Source organism: Notothenia rossii (genome assembly GCF_949606895.1).
Source record: "Notothenia rossii genome assembly, chromosome: 11".
NCBI classification, from domain to species: domain Eukaryota; kingdom Metazoa; phylum Chordata; class Actinopteri; order Perciformes; family Nototheniidae; genus Notothenia; species Notothenia rossii.
Window position 1 is genome coordinate 3,831,927 of NC_136910.1, and position 18,410 is coordinate 3,850,336.

The following is an 18,410-nucleotide window of genomic DNA, read 5'->3' on the forward strand; positions in this document are numbered from 1 at the left end:
GCTAAGCCCCCGCTGATTGGTCCAAATTGACCAATCCACACACACACACTCAGTGCAGGCAGCTCTACTGATCTCTCCTCCCTGGCTGCAGGCTGATAACAGACAGTTGGGATCGCGGCGAAATTCTCTCTGCAGACCCATTCTCACAGCGTTTATCAACCTATAAACCTTTTTCTTACTCAATATCAAGCCACACTTATTGTTTTTATTTCGGCTGTGACTTTGTGTGTGTTCAGGGTGAGTTTGGCTGTGTTACATTTTGGTAAAAACTTGATTCATTGTGCAGTGCTAATGTCAATCACAGCCATTTTTGTTGATAGCCCCTCCATTTTTTGATTGAAAGCTTGTTCTTTTACCTTAATTTGGAAGTAGACATCTTTGAAACAAAGCTTAAAGTCCACCTTTTACCCTAGTAGACGTTGCCTCAGAGCCAAAACACCCACAAACTGTGTCAAACTCTCTCTGAGTGCTCTGTCGCTGCTGAAGACACTGATACTACAAATGAAGAGTTACGCAAAAAGCCAAAAGGAAATGAATTATTGAGGGACACTCCCAAGTCCGAGTGTGTTTCGGAAAGCAGACAGCGGGCATATTATACCACCAACCCTGTATTACTGCACTCTCAGACGTGACATGGAGAACATGAGAAGTCTTTGGAGGTTGTCTTGACACAATGAAGTACTGTAAATGATAATTGCACAATATAATGGCTGTAGTGGCTTCCAAGGTTTCCTTCTGCCACTATAGAGCGGGGTTGACGACACGCAATCCAAAGCAATAAGCAGCCGAAGGTTTTCAGTCAAAACATGTAATTTATTAACAAAAAAGTATTGACTTAAATAGTCTCAAAATAACAAATGTAAATCAATATTTCGGCGGTATGCTTTCCTATATAAACTATACTTTGCAGTCCAATTTGCCACACTAATCTCTGTTTACAATTTGCGGTCGAAAAACTGTTCCGCTCCCCGTCTCATCGGGTCTCAGAGCACCGCGGCTGTCCTCAATTACCTCACTTAAATAAACACCGGAGGGTAAAAGGAAACAGATCATATTTACGATTTGAAATTAACAATCATTTCATCAAAAGATATTCACCATGGCAATATAAATCAAATTATGAATCTAAATAATAACTTTGACTTCATTGTGGCTCTAACAATGGCTACTTGATAATGATAACATTAGTTCCCTATAAGCCTAATTTTTACTACGAATAATCCTTGTGCAACCCAAACAGGAAGTGGAAGGCACTTTTGTTTTCCCAGGTAGCTAACCCCAGTTATTAAAGAACACCAATAAAACTGCTTTGCATTATTATCCCAAATAAATGGAAATGGCAGCTAAAGTGGAACAACCAAAGTGACCCACTCTTTCCAATGAAAGCAGCTAGCATTAGCTTCAAAGGTCGCTAAAAGTCACATTTGCATATACTTCTGGTAAGAGGGGAGGGAGAGAAACACCATAATAAGAGTTTATAACAATCATTTGTTCGAATATATTCCTGACTTTTTCACTCATGGTCTGAATAGGTTGGTAAATGTGTAGTCAGGTAGCTTTGGTAGATAGGTAGGTAGGTAGGTAGGTAGATAGATAGATAGATAGATAGATAGATAGATAGATAGATAGATAGATAGATAGATAGATAGATAGATAGATAGATAGATAGATAGGTAGGGAGAGAGGGAGAGAGATAGAGAGATAGATAGATAGGTAGGTAGGTAGGTAGGTAGAGCGAGCGAGAGGGAGAGAGAGAGAGATAGAGAGATAGATAGATAGGTAGGTAGGTAAGTAGGTAGGTAGGGAGAGAGAGAGAGAGATAGAGAGGTAGGTAGGTAGGTAGGTAGGTAGGTAGGGAGAGAGAGAGAGAGATAGAGAGGTAGGTAGGTAGGTAGGTAGGTAGAGCGAGAGAGGGAGAGAGATAGATAGATAGGTAGGTAGGTAGGTAGGTAGGTAGAGCGAGAGAGATAGAGAGATAGATAGATAGGTAGGTAGGTAAGTAGGTAGGTAGGGAGAGAGAGAGAGAGATAGAGAGGTAGGTAGGTAGGTAGGTAGGTAGAGCGAGAGAGATAGAGAGATAGATAGATAGGTAGGTAGGTAAGTAGGTAGGTAGGGAGAGAGAGAGAGAGATAGAGAGGTAGGTAGGTAGGTAGGTAGGTAGAGCGAGAGAGGGAGAGAGATAGATAGGTAGGTAGGTAGGTAGGTAGAGCGAGCGAGAGGGAGAGAGAGAGAGATAGAGAGATAGATAGGTAGGTAAGTAGGTAGGTAGGTAGGTAGGTAGGGAGAGAGAGAGAGAGATAGAGAGGTAGGTAGGTAGGTAGGGAGAGAGGGAGAGAGAGAGATAGATAGGTAGGTAGGTAGGTAGGTAGAGCGAGCGAGAGGGAGAGAGAGAGAGATAGAGAGATAGATAGGTAGGTAGGTAAGTAGGTAGGTAGGTAGGGAGAGAGAGAGAGAGAGAGATAGAGAGGTAGGTAGGTAGGTAGGTAGAGCGAGAGAGAGAGAGAGAGAGAGAGAGAGAGAGAGAGAGAGTGAGAGATAGATAAATAGATAGATAGATAGATAGGTAGGTAGAGAGAGAGGGAGAGAGAGAGAGAGATAGAGAATGAGAGATAGATAGATAGATAGGTAGGGAGGGAGAGGGAGAGAGAGAGGGAGAGAGAATGAGAGATAGATAGATATATAGATAGATAGGTAGGTAGGTAGAGAGAGAGGGATAGAGAGAGAGATAGAGAGGTAGGGAGGGAGAGGGAGAGGGAGAGAGAGAGAGAGAGAGAGAGAGAGAGAGAGAGAGAGAGAGAGAGAGAGATGTATACTTATCTATCTAAGTATGCTTTGAGGAAAACAGCAAGCTTTACAGTAGTTTTTTCAACAGTAACATTTAACAGTCTCACCATTTGGAGACAGAAAGTAGAAAAGTTGTCTCTTGCCTCTTTAAGGAGCACGATTACAGTGAGAACAAGAGATGATCTGTGTACCTTAGCATCGCTGTGGTAGACGAAGATGTTCCTTGTGCTGTTGTCTCTCAGGTAGGTGATCTGCAAACCACACGGGTTTCCAATCTTAGCCGGCTGGAAGGTGGCGTTCAGGGTCTCGATCTTCATCATCGCTTTGGGATCCCTGGCCTTAGGGGAGAGGGAGAATACAGGACTTAGTACGCATTGAATATATCTGATGAAAATGTACATTAGAAGAAGCAATAAAGTCAAAACTACTCTTTACTTAGCCTATACTTTAATCTATTTAGCCTATTTATGACATCAGAATCAGAAATAGGTTTATTAGGTCGACAAGTACGAGGAATTTGACTTGATGTCATGGTGCATACATAAAAGTAGAACAAAAATGTAAAAACACAGATAGAGAACTATTTTAAGAAATTGAATAAAATATGTGCAGTCATTTAAAAGACAACAGATATTGTGTACATTGTGTGCATTAATGTAAATCATAGAGTGAACTAAAAACAGGACTTAGTACACATTAAATATATCTGATCAAAATGTTCCTTTGTTTTTCCACATCTGTGATTAAAAGAAGTGCTCTACACTATTGCAAAACGACATAGTACCAGTGCATTAAAGCCTATATTTTAATTCAGAGACTTTAGGCCTGTTTATTGCCTGTATTTGATGTGGCTTTCTTCTTTTTAACTGTTAAAAATTCTCCATATACTGAAGTAAGAGCATATTGGTTTTTTGTAAAGCGAGCATATTTCAATTCGGCTTTAAACCCAGGAGAAAGGGGCTCGGACATATTGTTTTCAGTGATTATAATGTTGTATTAAATGTCAGTTTTCTTGTCTTAAATGCTTCGTTGATGTTGTGTACACTACAGTATGAACACCCTTTAATTCCAGCTGCATCATCTTCTTCAACCCAGTCTCACAAAAAAACGTGTATTTCTACAAAAACGCCTCTGAAATTGTAAGATCCCTAAGTTGTTTTTTTCACCATTCATTCCAATGGCTGGCGTCTATGTCACGTGATCTTCAAATTTCTCCCTGCAGAAAAAAAAAACATGGCCGACATTCGTTTTATTCTCGGTGGAAAATGCCACAATTTTAGATGTGGATTTTGTTAAACTAATAAGTTTGCGCTGTGGACCAACACTATACATTGACGGGGAAGGGGGTAGCAATAAAGATAACACCATTAAACAGTTACACAACATAACAGAAATAATATCGATACCAGCGTCCCTAGCAACCACCTTGGTAACAATGAAAACGTTGAACGGACACAATTTCCTGAAGTAATCTTCGTAATAACTAGCAAACTATAGATCATGTACATCCACTGCACACATAATCTGAAATAACAACTCATATTTCTCGCATCAAATGACATCAAAACGCATTTTAATGGCCAAACTAACTTTAAAATAGGCATTTTCCACCGAGAATAAAACGAAGTTCGGCCATGTTTTTTTTTTCTGCAGGGAGAAATTTGAAGATCACGTGACATAGCCATTGGAATGAATGGTGAACAAAAACGTAGGGATCCTACAATTTCAGAGGCGTTTTTTGTGAGACTGGGTTTGCTATCTTACGTCCTGCTTGTTGAAGTACTTCAGCGCCCCCTCCCTCTCCGACAGGATGAACTTTCGGCTGAGGAACTGACCGTTGTCTCGTCCTCGTTTCCACAGAAAACCCTCTCTGTACCCTGAGCAGAGAGTACAAAAACAGTCTGAGGTTGTTACGGGAAACAGGAGATTAAAACAGAGTAATGGAGGGATGTAAACGGCGGTGTAAGGTGAGAGCAGGAATCGTTTGAAATCACATTTAGGAGAGGACGATGAAAAGGAACAACATCCAGGAGGCAAACAGACGAGAGAATTTAGCAGGAAATATAAATAAATGACCGTCTCTAAAGACCAAAACACTATCTATTTATAACCTTTAATGTCTTCTATTCTTGGTGAAAGGCTCGGCCAACACCGCCCCCCTTTCTGTCTGTTCTCATCTATTTCAGTCACGCTGTGTGTGATGTGTTTTTCTTTCTAATCTGGATCTATTTTCGTGGTTTAAGAAGTGACTCATTTGACACTTTAGCCATTAGACCGATGATGTGATTCAGAGTGTTTTAAAACGAGCAACAATTTTGGTTTGCACTTAAAATGAGACGTAAGGGATGAGAGGGGAGTTAGTTTGTCCTGAATGATGACGTGCTGAAATACATGGGATTCATTATTATTTAAGTGGCTGCAAGTTCTGTTGTGTCTGCTGTTAGTCGACACAAACACTCGTAAAGTTTCAAGCATACCCTCATATGCCAAGTGTTTTAAAATAGAGCAATCATGGTCGATCTTTTATGCGTTGTTCACCCTTCGATAAGCAGAACCTTGGAAAGCCAGCGGACAAACATTTCCCGGTGGAATGGAGAAGATGGAGTTCAATTATCCTGAACATGTTGTTGCGTTTCAGACACAGGCAGACTGTCACTGCCTGAGAGTATATAGAGCATTAAAACAGTGTGTGTGTGTGTGTGTGTCAACTAGTATACATTTCACATCTTGTTGCAGATGGAGCTTTCTGATTGGCTTGCGGTGATGTCATTCATTTGTAGTTACATTGGACACACACACACACACACACACACACACACACACACACACACACACACACACACACACACTGTCAGAGTTTAATAATATGAGTCATTCTGTCATCTCTATTTGTGCATGTATGCTCTCTTCATTACTCATTGTGAGGGCCATGACATTTGACGTGTGTGTGTGTGTGTGTGTGTGTGTGTGTGTGTGTGTGTGTGTGTGTCCACGTCCACAGCGGCCAATGTTAATAATATTGATCGTGTATGCAAAGGATCGGAGGAAGGAGGAGAGTGTGAGGGAAGGAGGCGACATGGAGGGTTATTGATCCATGAGGTAATGCCTGTGTAGGTGAATGGATCATGTCAGAGACTCTCTCTCTCACACACACACACACACACACACATACACACACACACACACACACACACACACACACACACACACACACACACACACACACACGCACACACACACACACACACACACAGAGAAAGAACAGAGAGGAAATCAATGGCGGAGATGGGCTTTTAATAAGGAGAATGTAAAGGAGAGCATTAGAGTAAAGAAAGTCTGTGCCTAAGATTAGATTGAAGATCCTTTTTCGGGTGATATCCCTTTAAGAGACTCTCACTTATCCCTTTAGTCGCCTTTTAAACACCAAGGAGTCTCCATTTATAATGAAAGAAATGCACATAAGGAGACAAGGAAAGGATATATTGCTTCTCTTCAGTCTTAAACTTAGACCAGAGGTGGTTTAAAGGTTTTCTCTTCATGCAATCTGAATTTGGAGACGGCCGATTGTTCAATAACAGTCTGAAAAATGTCCAATTGGTCTAAGCGCCCATGGGTCCAAAACCAAACGATCATAATTAACATGTAGACATGAGAGTGGTATTAATATCCTCTGCTAACTTCCCTTTTAGTGCCCATGCCATGTCGTCATTATATATTTAAGTTGTGCTCAGGAAACACAATAATACAAACATTTGAGTACCTGCAGAGTAAGGCTCCTGCTTTTCGATAAACTCAAACTCGTTCCTCTCGTACTTGGCTCTGATCCACTGCTCTCTCAGCATCCTGCAGACACAGAAAACACACACACAATTATCATTTACACCAAACAAACACTAACACTCACTCACCTTGGTCTACACACATGCTGTACAGTATGAAGCCATTTCTGTACAGTGTAACTAAACAATAATGATTACAGAGGAGAAAATGGCTTTTATTTTATTCCTTGTCAAACATTGTATGATTTTGTCTATTATTATTATTCACCTTTTTCTTTTTTAGAGGTATTCTCTAGTATATCTATGTTTAAATTCTATTCGATTGTAATTATTTATTCATTTATGACTTTTGTTTTGTTTTATAGTAGCAGTACTTGTATCTCTACGGAAGAGGATTAGGGCCACATTATTATTATTTTTGGGAGGATTTGAAAAAAAAAACGTTTTTTAAAAAAAAATCCTCCCAAAAAAAAAATCATGTGGCCCTAATCCTCTTCCGAATATCTCTACGTCATGAGGAGAGGGAAAATGTCTAGAAATAACATTATACTTTATAATAAGCTTTATTTCTATAGCACCTTTCATACAAGAATGGCAGTCCAAAGTGCTTCACAGAAATATTGATGTCACAAAGAATACAGGTACAAGTAAAAGAGATACAAACACACGTAACATGAGCATAAACATAGATTATAAAATAGATTACAGTCAAATGTAAGATAATAAAAAGGTAAAAATAATGGCAGCGCTGGGATAATATATATATATAACAATTTGGTGTGTACAATAATAACAAAATCAGGTGACGGTTTAAGAGGCATCTGTATGCATTGACAAAGTGCAGTAGAGAGTAAGTCAAAGTTGTAAAAGTGCAACAGGTAACAGGTAGGTAACAGGTAACTACTGCACATATTCTCTGATCTAACCTCATATCTCTAGCTGCCAGCTGTAGCTTTTTATTCCACACACTCACACACATGCACACACACACACACGGGCTGAACGATTCATCGATTTGAAATGGAAGTCGCGATTTTAAATGATGCGATTATCAAATCGCAAAGCCTGCGATATTCTTTATTTATTTATTTTTTTACAAATCTTTACACATTTTTTTTTTTATTCTTGTGTGTCAGTCATCCACACCAATCAGAAGTGCTGTGCTCCACATGTACCAGCCATTGTTAACCAATCAGAAGTGGCCCATGATAGAAGGTGATAGACAGATTGAAAGTGCCTGCCCTTTCCAAATGGCTTCCAATGGAGCTCTCCTAGATGCTTTGGTGAAACCATCTGAGTCAGGTTAGTAATGCTCCATCACATGTTTCTATCACACGGTGAATCTTAAACTGAAGCTTGACTTTAAAGCAACCCAACGGAAGTTTCATGTAAGTTTAGTTCTTTCACTCGTAGTACGTTGATATGACCTTCCTAGACGGAGTTATGGCCACATTTTACAATAAGCTTACGTTGGGTCGCTTAAAAACAAATATCGCAATTGGAATCGCAATATGTGTCAGAAAAATCGCAATTAGATTTTTTCCCAAAATCGTGCAGCCCTAACGCACACACACACACACACACACACACACACACACACACACACACACACACACACACACCCCCGTCAAATCCTGTATAGTTTTTAAGATTCTGCTTTAACTCTCTCCTACCTGACATCCGCAACACTGACTCTCCCCATTTTCAAATCACGTCTCAAAACACATCTCTTCACACTCGCATATCCACCCTGATCATTATCCATCACACACCCTCTGTTTTATTAATTTGATTGATTTATATACTGCATGGTCTTGTTTATTTCTCTTAAGCTGGTGTGATGTATTGTGTATCTTGTATTTTTAGTGTTTGTACGGCGACCTTGAGAGCCTTGAAAGGCGCCTGTATAAAAATAAATACATTATTATTTATTATCACTCTCACACACACACACACACACACACACACACACACACACACACACACACACACACACACACACACACACACACACACACACACACACACACACAGAGAGGGGTATTGATTAATACAATGGCAGAGCATTACACGTTTTCGTTTTTTTTTTTCGATTTCCATTTTGAACACTGCCCCTATTGTGTGTGTAGGTCCTGATTAAACTGAATAATGGAACAGGCCTTGAGCTTATGTTCCACAACGCTCCTTTGTTTCCACACTTTCTCCCAAAGCTACATCTCGACAACGTTAGACCTTCAACAAATGGCAACACATCACCATGCCAACTATCTTTCTCTCACGCTGTTTCCTTTCTCTACCTCTATCTCAAATGTGGCGGATTTCCCTTTGAATGACACCTTCTAGTGACTGGATCTAAACCCTGCTTTCTCAGGGGAGAGAGAGTGAGTGAACACAAACTGACAGCATGGCACACACACATCGAAGAGGACACTTTGATCCAGCGCCACCTGACTTAGCTCTGTTTCCGTCTCTTTCAATCACAGAGGGTGGCAGAAACAGAGAGAGAAAAGGATGGACGAGCTTAAAATGTCCGAATAAATCTGTGTCACTACCTCAGATTATACAAGCAGAGCGTATGAAGGAGGTAAAGGTATAGATTTAGGTTTGTTGGTGCAGAAAAGGAGCAGGGGAATGTTACTTTACTTGGGTATTTACATGTTCTACTACTTTATACTTTTACTTCACTAAATCTCAGAGGTAAATATTGTCCTTACTCTACTTCACCTTTAGTTACTAGTTACAAATTCATATTACAGATAGGGCATATAATCTACACAATAATTTAGCTACATTTGAAGGTAATTCACAAGCTACTGTTAGAAATTAAAATCAATGTTTTAATGGTATAATGTAGTTTAAACATACCGTCAGTTTAAATGCTGTTTTATACTGACAAAAACAGAAATTCTCGTGCACAACCAGTTGTTAAGCTTTTATTCTGAAAATCCTTCATCTCCGGTTAGCATTTAGCATGTGGCTAATATACTATTTCCTATAGAGGTGAATTTAGTAGCGAAATGACATGGAGTGATGCACACCGAAACCTACTGATTTAACACTACAACTATAGATTTCGAGATATTATTATTGCTGAATATTAAATGAAGGTACAGTTTATTTGAATACGTTATAGTTTACAGACGTGGATAGCATGTGACAACATCCGGAACTCCACCGGAAACCAAAACGCCGTGAAGTTTATCCAGTATTTTTAAAGTATGAATTACAGCCGTAAAATTGCAATAAATGAAAAGTGATGAAAGAGAATATGAGGAGAAGAGGTGTGTTTAAGTATATATTGAATGTACGATGTCTGAATCCTCCGTTATGAGCAACATGGAAGATCGGAGGGAGGAGGAGCCACCAGGGGGTATTTAACAGCTGAAAGTGTGTTTCTCTATCTCTTTTTCACCCCTGACCCCCGAGAACACAGCTGTTTATCTCACCTGAACAATATTCTGCTTGTAAGATAACCGCGCCTTTTTTTTATTAAAGTACTCATTTGAACCTTATCAGAGACTCCATTTAGTCTCCTTTTAAAGCTTCTCTCCTGGCCGCGAGAATAACGAACATAGTTATCACTACCCAGCCGTATAAGTCATAAATAAGATCTATCTTTACCAGCCGCAACAAACGCATAATTGCTTTCTAAATAAATTAACATATAGTAATCCGAAATGGGCCATTCTGCTTGATAAGTACCTTGACTTTGTGTGTTTGTGTTTAAGTATATTTTGATGGTAATACTTTTTAATTCAGTAACATTTTGAAGGCAGGAAGTCTAATTAGAAATTCACACTATGGTATTTGTACTTTCGTTAAGTACAAGATCTAAGGACTTCACCTGTTTTTGAATACAGAAAAGTAGTGTACAGCAGTTTTAAGATAACGTTCAAATATAATATGTGATGTTGTAAAAAAATCGTTTTATCAATCCACTGCGATTCTAAAGTTCTGTAAAAGGAAATAGGAAATAGATCAGGACAGGGAGGGGTTAATACTTTGTGTATGCCTTTTATAGACACAGAGAGGAAGAGGAAGTGATGTTTAAGTGAGAGGTGTGAAAAAATAAACTATATCTACAGTAAAGTGTGTCACAGCTTCAACACCTTAATGTAAGTGTTTGCATGACTTTAACACTGTAATGCAACACCCTCTGCATTCAGCGAGTTGACTGTAAAGCTCAACAAAAGCACAATTTTCATAAAATGTAAAACTTTAAGCTGCACTAACCAAAGGGGTATTAGACCAAGACTAAAATACTGTAAATTGAGACGTAATGCAAATTAAATAGCCTTCCTAAGCCCAAACCTTCATAAATTCACTATATTTAATACAAAGATTAATACATTGTTTGCAGTTTGAGGGGGTTTGGCTTTGGTTTTTGGAAATCTCTGTAACACTGGTGGCAATATGTCAATGCATCTTTACTAATATTAACGATGGCACCTTTCTCTTGAACCATCATTCATTTCTTACATGTGGGGATCTCGTCAAAGGTTAGCTTCTGTTAGAAATACCAAGAAACCACTGTCTTTCTTTACTATTTATATCAAAACATAAGTGAACTTACGAATCAGCTTTGATATTTTGTTCACTGAAGGTTATTACACATTTACACACAAACACTGACCTTTAAGTTATACCTGCGCCAAATATTAGAGTCTACAGTGGAGAAGGAACAGAGCTGGTTGTAAAATGAATAGTGTTTCAAGGTAGATTTGGAACCAAATGTATGTTGTTACGTTACTGTCTTCAACAATAGTCTATGGTCAGTTAGCCAAAGAAATTGGTTATATGTTAGCTAACTAGCAAGTATGCTAATTCAATGAATGATAATAACTAACCGTGTGAGCTAACTAACCAAAAGGCTAAGTCATATCCAGGTTAGCTAACTAGCAAGTAGGCTAATTATTTAACAATAAATAACCATGTAAGCTAACTAGCAAGCAGGCTAATTCATTAACAATAAATAACCATGTAGGCTAACTAGCAACTAGGCGAAGTCCTTGATGATAAATAACCATGTTAGCTAACTAGCAAGTAGGCTAATTTGTTAACAATAAATAACCATGTAGGCTAACTAGCAAGCAGGCTAATTCATTAACAATAAATAACCATGTAGGCTAACTAGCAACTAGGCGAAGTCCTTGATGATAAATAACCATGTTAGCTAACTAGCAAGTAGGCTAATTTGTTAACAATAAATAACTTTGTTTGCTAACTAGCAGGCTAATTAATTAACAATAAACAACCATGTTAGCTAACTAGCAACTAGGCTAAGTCCTTAATAATAAATAGCCATGTTAGCTAACTAGCAAGTAGGCTAATTATTCAACAATAAATAACCATGTTATTTAATTAGCAAGTAAGCTAATTCATTAACAATAAATAACCATGTTAGCTAACTGGCAACTAGGCTATGTCCTTGATAATAAATAACCATGTTAGCTAACTAGCAAGTAGGCTAATTCGTTAACAATAAATAACCATGTTAGCTAACTAGCAAGTAGGCTAATTTGTTAACAATAAATAACCATGTTAGCTAACTAGCAAGTAGGCTAATTCGTTAACAATAAATAACCATGTTAGCTAATTAGCAAGTAGGCTAATTCATTAACAATAAATAACCATGTTAGCTAACTAGCAACTAGGCTATGTCCTTGATAATAAATAACCATGTTAGCTAACTAGCAAGTAGGCTAATTCGTTAACAATAAATAACCATGTTAGCTAACTAGCAAGTAGGCTAATTCGTTAACCAAACAATAACCATGTAAGCAAAGTCTATACAAAATTAATAACCATGTAAATTAAGAGCTAGTTGGGAAGTGAATAATGTAAAAAGGGGGAATTTGTCACTAAATGTATGATTTATATTGTCCTTAACACTAGTCTATGGCGTCAGTTGGCCGTAGCAATGAATATTCTGTTACTAACTAGCATATAGGCTAATTCATTCACATTAAATACCAATGTTAAAAGTCACAACTGAAATAAGGATCACTTACTTGCAGTCGGAGTGTATTGGTCTGTAGTAGAAAGCAGGAACCTTCTGCTCATATTTGGCCTTGGCTGCATTGTTTCCAGAGGAAGCCACTAACTGAAAAGGAGATTAAAAAAAAAAACACAACCTGTTCATAAAAACACTTAATATGAATTTGAATGGAATATATGCAGTGCTGCGATGCTGCATAAACACGTGAATGGAAAGCGGGCTCAATTGATCAAAGGGCATGTTTTAAAGTGGTTACTAGCCACAGTTTAAAGATATTTTATTCTAAAAACACTCAAGTAAAAAAGTAAAATGTCTCCTTTGCGTTTTCACTCAAATCAGATTCATGAAAGAGGGGAACCACAGAAATATAATAAGGCTACTTACTAACCTTGACCTTCCTTCAGTGTTCACGATACAGAAACATTTGGGATTTCTGTAACAAATATTGTGAACTCATTTAGCGAAATTGCTCGAGAGATACAACAAGATAAGACTATTATTGCAAAGAAAAATAAATCCTATTGTCTGTTAGACGAAAGTGTCTCCTCTAATTGCGGATGTTTTATTGAAGTGGGACCACAGCAGCTCCAGAAGTCTCAACATTAAAACTCAGACATTTCAACACCACCTCTAAACTCTCCCTATACTACAATTACAGAAGGTGAGATTCAACACATTCACACTTTATTAACCTTTCTTTCCAAGCCTGCAATCAAATATATTACTCTAACTAACACAACTAATACTCTTGCTTGTGTTAAGGTTTTACGACGAAAACACCCACTACTCCTGTGTTATTTCTACATTTACCACCTCACTCAAATCCCCTTAACATCCCAATTACTGTCCTCCCACACCTCCAACCTCCTATCATGACTCATGCCAGCATTACTTCCCCCAAAGTCCATTTTTGTCACCCAGTCGTGTGAAAGCGCTGACAAATCCATCCATGGCACAACTTCTCTGTACCGCAGCAAAGCAAAAAAAACAACACAATCTCAAAAATAAATATATGTGTGTTATTTCCTGCTGACGTATTTCTGAAGCGGGCATAGAGTATTTTGCAAGCCACACACTTAGCTCAGCTTCTTCCTACACACCAGAGAAAAGTGTAAATGGTGTCACTAATGCAATAATCCTCTATTGATCCTGAATGATTTCCCTTCCAGAGAGAGGTCAGAGGTCAGCTGAAGAGCATGGATCATGAGCAGATAAGACTTGAAATGTCTCGCACAAGGACGGACTGGAGATATGTTGAGGTATTAAAATCTCAATTGTAGCCTCATGTACGCCTAGCATCCACACTATTCAGACCTTTTTCCCGTCTGCGCTTAAAAATAATGTTTAAAAAGATGCTACTGTCTCAGTTTAAGAATGAAAGGGTCGCGTTTAAGACTGGACGGCCAGAAACTGAGATTTTTTAGCTTGATGACCAATCACACGCTTCTTCATTGTTTATCCTATCATATGACATGTCTTAAAGAATAGGAACCATCTTTGTTGACTACCTGCGTTATTCAACGTGGATACCAGATTTTAGGGTTAGGGTTAGATACCTTTTTTGTCCATGGTAGCTGTAATGCAGTAAAATGCAGGCATGTTAGCATGGACAGAGATGATATCTGAATATGGTTTTAAATTGCTCATTTAATGGGAGAAAACAGCATTTAAAAAAAAAAACATATTAGCCTAAAACCTCTTCCCTAACCTAAACAACACAGTGCAGAATATAAACAGCAGGCAGTGTTTTAATGAGATCTGCACCTACTTTAAAAAATAATAATAGTCCTCTTTGGCTTCATTGCAGTTTCCCCCATCCTGCCCTTTTTCTGTCATATTGATGACAAATGTCCCCCGACTAGGTTGTTTCCATAGAAACAAAAAAAGAATGGCATAGTTTGAAACTCTAGCCACCATGGGCTTCATACTTCATATTATTTGTATTTATTGCAATCATTTTTACAACATTCACATATTTAACACAACCAGTCTGCAGAATTAACAATTTGGACACAATTCACTATGTCTCTATATTTTTAGGCTACATGGAAAAACAACTAGTCCATTCTTAAAGGAATAGCACCAGCATGTTTGGGATGTATAAGTGTTTCATCCCACGAGGTAAATACAAAGGCAAATATTGTTAATTTCCTGGAGTTTTGTTTATTGTTGAGTAAAAAAAACGTATTTTGTTCAAATGTTTTGACCCAGATCAGCATCAAAAAAGATGTTAAATGCAAAAGATTGAACAGGTGATTTGTTCCCACATTAATTGTCCCCGCTTTACACGTCAAACATAGTAAATGCACCTTGTGTTTTTCCAGATTTTTTTCAATTCAATAATACATATAACCACAGCCTTAAAGGTGGGGTAGGTAATTTTGGAGAAACCAGCTCGAGATCGCTAGAATTTGAAAATACACAACCGGAAAAATTCTGCCACTGCCTTCCAGAGCCCCTCCTCCAACACACACGAACGTGCACATGACCAATGAGGGCACGAGATAAGTTTGTGCACAGATGGAAGGCTGACAGGCAGGTAGGCCATCCAGTTACTTTAGCCGGGCCGGCTCAGATGATTGGTCGTGCTTTTTACAGCGCCACGGCTTCCACAGATGATATTTCTTTATGGATTTTTTGTGAAAGCACTTCAGATATTCATTGATATCGGGATGTTAAGAGCATTCCATGGAATATAACAAAAAGTGTATCTCCAGCCGGTTTCTCAAACTTACCTACCCCACCTTTAACTATCAGTATGCTCGCAGGATGCTCATTGGTCCAAACTACTGTAGTTCAGAAACATTAAGTCTGACAAGATAGATTTGTGTGTGATATTGCGAGAATCCCGCTGCCATGAGCAAGATTTATTCAGGATTTAAACATCGATATATCTTTTGTGATGTGAGTATGTTTTGCCTCACCTCCACCTCACTGGCATCCCACGTTTCCTGGACAGATTTGACCCGGCTGATGTGAGGGATGCTGCGATGGAGGAGCGAACAGGCCTGGCACACAAACACACCGAGAGTCAGAGAGGCCCACTCCGGTTCTGCAGGAGAGAGAGAGGAAGAGGAAGAGGGAGGAGGGGAGAAGCATGGAGGTGAAGGGGAGGGGAGCAGGAGAGAAGGGAGGAAATTAAATTCAGGCACAGCGGTACAGAAGGAGAGAAAGGTGGTGGGGTTGAAGACAATCTTGTCATAAAAAAGGAACAAAGAAAAGACACAGCTCGAGGTTGAGGATATAAATACTGAGAGTAAAGGACGCAGATATTACAGGGGACTCTGTGTGTCCCTGCTCGGCAGCAACATGTGATTTTTTGGGGGGGAAATCCTATTTAGATTAGTGACAGGAAGCAGAGCGCATGAGATCTGATCAGAAGTCAGCCGAGGTAGTTATCAGGTTAGCTGCATCAACAGACACACACACACACACACACACCACACACACACACACACACACACACACACACACACACACACACACACACACACACACACACACACACACACACACACACACACACACACACACACACACACACACACACACACACACACACACATACACACACACACACACACACACACACACACACACACACACACACACACACACACACACCCGCAGCCTGGCGGGACGCGGCGAGGCACACACACACATAATACTAATTTTTCATGCAGATATGGAAGAAAAGGCCGTTTTCAGACTCTCAAATATGTTGTTATCTGCTTTGAATCAGAATAAACTGACTTTCTATGGGTTTTGGACTGACAACACACCCACGTTTGAACTTTGAGAAGCTGTAATGGACAGTTTTGATAATTTCTGATATGTTACAGACCAACAATTATACTGGCAGATTAATCGATCATGAGTTAAAGCCCTTTTGCCAACATGGTACTCAACACACACATCCACTTCAGCTCTTATCATCCGTCAGTCAGATGATGTTTTTCTCTCCGCGGTGTGATACATGAGCGGTGTCTTACGTGGGTGTTCAGTAAAGGTACATGTGAGTCACTGCATCACACACACTTTGATTCTGTCCATGCAAATGAAGTCAGAGACGCTTCAGGGAGAGTGACTGAGAGAGTGTGAGTGTTGAAAAACTGAGTGGATAGAGATAAACAGACTGTTTTTAATGTATCTTTTTTTCCTGTTTTACAGAAAATGAATGGTCAATAACTCATTCCAGATTGCTTGTTGAAGTTTATTTTGTTCATTCTGACTGACATAACCATGTTGGATCAATTCCTTTTGGAAACTTGTCTCAATGCACTCTGGGAAACTGTAAAACTAATTTGGACATGTTTCACAATTTTTCTGCAGATAAAAAGATAATGTAAATCTTTTTTATTTGCAGCCCTAAAGCCAATACCTAGATAACTGTATCTTCAAAATATCAGAATCGACTCAGGATGTTGGAGTATGTGTGTGTGTGTATACTGTACAGTGTATTCTCACACGTGTTAACATGCATTGTGTATGCATGACCACAACCGACAGGCCGACTGCAACACTCAAAAGTCACCACATTCACTCGCTCTGCTGCGGCCATTTCTCACACGAGCCTGGTGCACACACACACACACACACACACACACACACACACACACACACACACACACACACACACACACACACACACACACACACACACACACACACACACCAGACACACACGCTTGCACAGGCAGAGTGTAATGCTCTCGGGAATCATATGAGAGGCAAAGGAAAGAGAGAGAACGGAAGGGAAGCCTGGAGAAAGCAAAAAGATGGGAGTCGCCTTATAGGTAGCAGCAGGGAGGAGGAGATGATGGAGGATAAAGGAGGAAGATGATGAAGGTGATGGATGAGAAGAAAGGAGGAAGGTGATGAAGGTGATGGAGGAGGAAGAGCGTGTGTTCTTTATCATGCAGAGAGGAGATGTGAGCGAACCCCCCAGGGAGTTACTGGCATCTACGATAATCTTCCCTCCATGTCTCTTTTAACCCGCGACATTAGGGGATATTTATATAAAAGTCAACTTCCTGGAGACGGCGCTTTGATGAGAACAAATCAAACCACTTGCTTGGTCTTTCTTTTTAATTCGTTTCATGTCCTTTTTGTGCAATTACACACCTACACAGCAGCTGCCAGTGAGCAGTGAGGTCATCGCCGGCTGAGTCAGACCTTATGGAGAAGCACACAGCACTCATGGAGATTACTGTGGCCGCATGACAGAGTAACCACACACACACACACACACACACACACACACACACACACACACACACACACACACACACACACACACACACACACACACACACACACACACACACACACACACACACACACACACGCGCGCAGTGCTTCCTATACTTTACATGTTTCTTGACAGGATGACTGGGAACAACAGATGCCCAGTGGCAGTGAGCAAGAGGTGGAAACTCCTTAGTTAGGGTGACTGCTGGTTTGTTGAGTGTCAAAGAGCTCCGTCTCTGACAGGAGTTTTGATATCACCGCTATAACTAGGGATGTCCCGATCACCTTTTTTTGCTCCCGATCCGATTCCGATCATTTGATTTTGACAATTTGCCGATACCGATTTTTCCCGATCCGATCTTTATGCAATGCATTAAGAGAAAAAAAAGCATTCAAGTTGTCCCTTAAGGTTATTTTTTTATTTAAATTGGATATTCTATCCAACATGGATATAGCTTCTTTCTTTCACAGCAGCATTGGATCAGTTCAGTTGTGCAGCATTGGAACAAAACAAAATAAAGCTTTTCAGTACTCGTTAGCTTACTGCTACAATTAGACACTGCGCCCACTCTGTTGCCAGATTTGAGAGAAATAAGCAG

The 18,410-nt window shown here is 39.5% G+C and overlaps 1 protein-coding gene across 1 annotated transcript in view; it reads right to left on the reverse strand.

Moving 5' to 3' along the window:
* The window catches only part of LOC307024704 (arf-GAP with dual PH domain-containing protein 1), a 36,654-nt gene that overhangs the window by 9,848 nt on the left and 8,396 nt on the right, over positions 1–18,410 (reverse strand). The window contains exons 2-6 of the mRNA XM_079659049.1: positions 15,486–15,613; positions 12,575–12,666; positions 6,545–6,627; positions 4,549–4,661; positions 2,976–3,122 (exon numbers count right to left, since the gene is read on the reverse strand). Of these exons, the coding sequence (XP_079515175.1) occupies positions 2,976–3,122; positions 4,549–4,661; positions 6,545–6,627; positions 12,575–12,666; positions 15,486–15,613 (563 nt within the window). The remainder of the gene's footprint in view (positions 1–2,975; positions 3,123–4,548; positions 4,662–6,544; positions 6,628–12,574; positions 12,667–15,485; positions 15,614–18,410) is intronic.